General features: G+C 63.0%; 1 protein-coding gene across 4 annotated transcripts in view; it reads right to left on the reverse strand.

The window, feature by feature from the left end:
- LOC119807744 (cat eye syndrome critical region protein 2 homolog) overlaps positions 1–1,647 on the reverse strand; it is a 103,496-nt gene extending 101,849 nt beyond the window's left edge. For all 4 annotated transcript variants that reach the window (XM_038319852.1, XM_038319851.1, XM_038319850.1 and 1 more), the window contains exon 1: positions 1,522–1,647. In XM_038319852.1, the coding sequence (XP_038175780.1) occupies positions 1,522–1,647 (126 nt within the window). The remainder of the gene's footprint in view (positions 1–1,521) is intronic.
- Between the last annotated feature and the right edge of the window lie 841 nt (positions 1,648–2,488).

The raw sequence follows: 2,488 nt of genomic DNA on the forward strand, positions 1-2,488 counted from the left end.
TTTGAGCAGCAGGATTTAATTACACTGCTCAGGATTTCCCACCAACTAAAAGGAAACACAGGACATCAGAAGCGTTAAGTATTCCTTCCCCGTTAAGACTCCCAAATCGTTGGTCTTTGTAGTCCGATTTCATTACAAAATTTCATCACAAAAATGTTCGTTACATCCATGTTCAAACTTTGTAAACAAATGTTTTGAGGGTTCGTGAAATTTTCCTACAATGTGGAGAAGTCCATGACCTGAAGAAGTGAAGAATCCTACCAACCTACCCGCATTGTTTAAAAGTACCTCCAAAAGCCAACGAGCGGCCCGGCCCGTTTCAGTCTACAGTCCTCTTCACGCTCCTAACCCAGCTCTTGGGACCATTTTAGCTTTCCGATTTCATTAAGTCCGCAACAAGATCAAGTTCCCACGCTTCATTCATAAGAGAAGCAAATAATATTTCTGCAAACACAGCTGACTTTAAAAATAAAGGTGTGCAAGGACCCCAGGAGTCAACAAATTAACAGCAAAGTTCATGGGGGTGGAGAGGCAATCACAATGGTCAGAACTTCCAACTAAATTACTTTAATCTCGACTACTTCAATTGTAAAGCCATCCACAGAACTGAAAACAATAAACTGAGCGACAGTTCCGTGTACCTTTGTCCCAAGAAAAAGGTGGTTAAGTCACAACACAGATTACCATAGGAAAGAAAGCAACTCAACCTGCCAACCAATCATATATTTCACACCTTCACCCAAAAAAATAAAGACGAGATGCTGCGGCTGCTTTGGGCAGTGTTACACATTCCGTTTCCCACACTCGCGCCACTGTCCTTGCCGCTAGGACCCTCCGATTTTAGTCCAGTTATCACAAAGCACCTTCGGCCCGGCCAGAAAGCCATCCCTTCCCTCCTCGCTCGCCCGGGGGAATAATGGTGGCGAAATCAACTCAGAGAGCGAGCTCCCCGAAGAGCTGCACGTTCCTCAGAAGAGGAGCTGGTTTTTTTTGGGGGGGTGTACCCAAACTTTCCCTCTACAGCCTCGGCGTCCCGAGCGACGGTGAGCGCCAGGCGGTGCCACAAGGAGAACGCCCCAAGCCCAGGCCCCATCCCCGCCCGCCCGAAGTTGACTGAAAGAGCCGAGAGTTACGGGCCTCCGCCAGTCGACCAAGTGCGCCCCGGGCGAGCGTCTCCAGAGCACCGCCGAACCTGCCCGGGGCCGCTCCCGCCCGGCCGCAGCGGCCCCCCGCTCGTGCGCCCGCACCCCGTCCCCGTCCGAACAGCTCCCGCGGGGAGCGCGCGCGCACTCTCGCCCTCGGGCCGGCCGAGAAGTCCCGGGAGAGCCTCGGGGTCCCGCGCCGACAAAAGCAGCCTCGACCCCCGCCTGCGAGAGCGCGCGGGGCCGAGGGGAGCCCGTGCCGGTCGCCAGCCTCGTGCCCGCCGCCGAGCCCCCTCGCCGCCCGCACTCCGCGCCAAGTCGGCGGCCCGCGACTCCCCGCGGAGAAGCGCGGAGAAAGGGCGCAGCGCCCGCCACTCACCTCAATCTCGAAGTCGGGCAGGCGGAACGCCGTGCGAAAGAGCGAGCAGAAGTGCGCGATGGCCGGGACTTCCCACCAGGAGCGGAGCTCGCCCAGCCCGGCCGCGCCGCCCTCCTCCGGGCACATCTCCCCGCCGCGCTCGCCCGCTCGCCCGCCCGCTCTCCCCCGCTCCGACTCCGGCCGCGGGCAGCGCCTCTCAGCGCGCGGCGGCTCTCGCCGCTCGGCGTGAGCACAAGCTGAGGCGCGCCGGGCGGGGGGCGGCGGGCCGAGTCGCAGAAGCGGCCGCTGCTCCGGCAGCCGGCGGGGGCCGCACGCTCGCCCCGTCCCGCCGCGGCCGTGCGGCCGCCCCCAGTCCCATACAATATAATCCACTCAGCGCGGAGGAAAACAGATGGGGCTGGGGGTGGGGAGGGGGCCCGGCGGAGGCCTGGGGGAGGGGCCGCCCACGAGGAGGGGGCGGGGCCGGCGCGCACCACAACAACAACCCCGCCCCCACCCCGGCGCGGACAGCTGCACCGGGGCGGGGGGGAGGGGGAGCGGGCCAGCCGCGCCCTCCCGGGAGGGGCCGCGCGTGACGCGGAGGGGGCCGCGCGCTGCCCGCGGGCGGGCGGGTGGGGGGAGCGCTCTGCGGTGCAGGTGTTTGGGGCCGGGGAGTTGGGCGACTTTGGCGACGGAAGACAATAAGGGTCTCTCCCACCCCCACGCGGCCTCAGTGGTCGAGTCCTTTTAAAGGGCCCGCTGGGTGGTGCTCCGGCTGGGGGCTAGCTCCAGGCGTGCGCACGTGTGGGGTTTCAGTTAGGAGCGCGGCGGAGGGTGGTGCGGGCGAGCGAGTGGGCTGGCTGGCCACGCTGCGAGCGGGCGGCCCCGGGGAACGAAGCGCTTTCCACCTGTTCTCGAGCGCTTTTATTCCATCGGAGAACGGTACTTCCAGAAGCGCTCCGAGTGCCTCCTCTTCTCCCCAGGGAAG

Source organism: Arvicola amphibius, chromosome 2 (genome assembly GCF_903992535.2).
Source record: "Arvicola amphibius chromosome 2, mArvAmp1.2, whole genome shotgun sequence".
NCBI lineage: Eukaryota > Metazoa > Chordata > Mammalia > Rodentia > Cricetidae > Arvicola > Arvicola amphibius.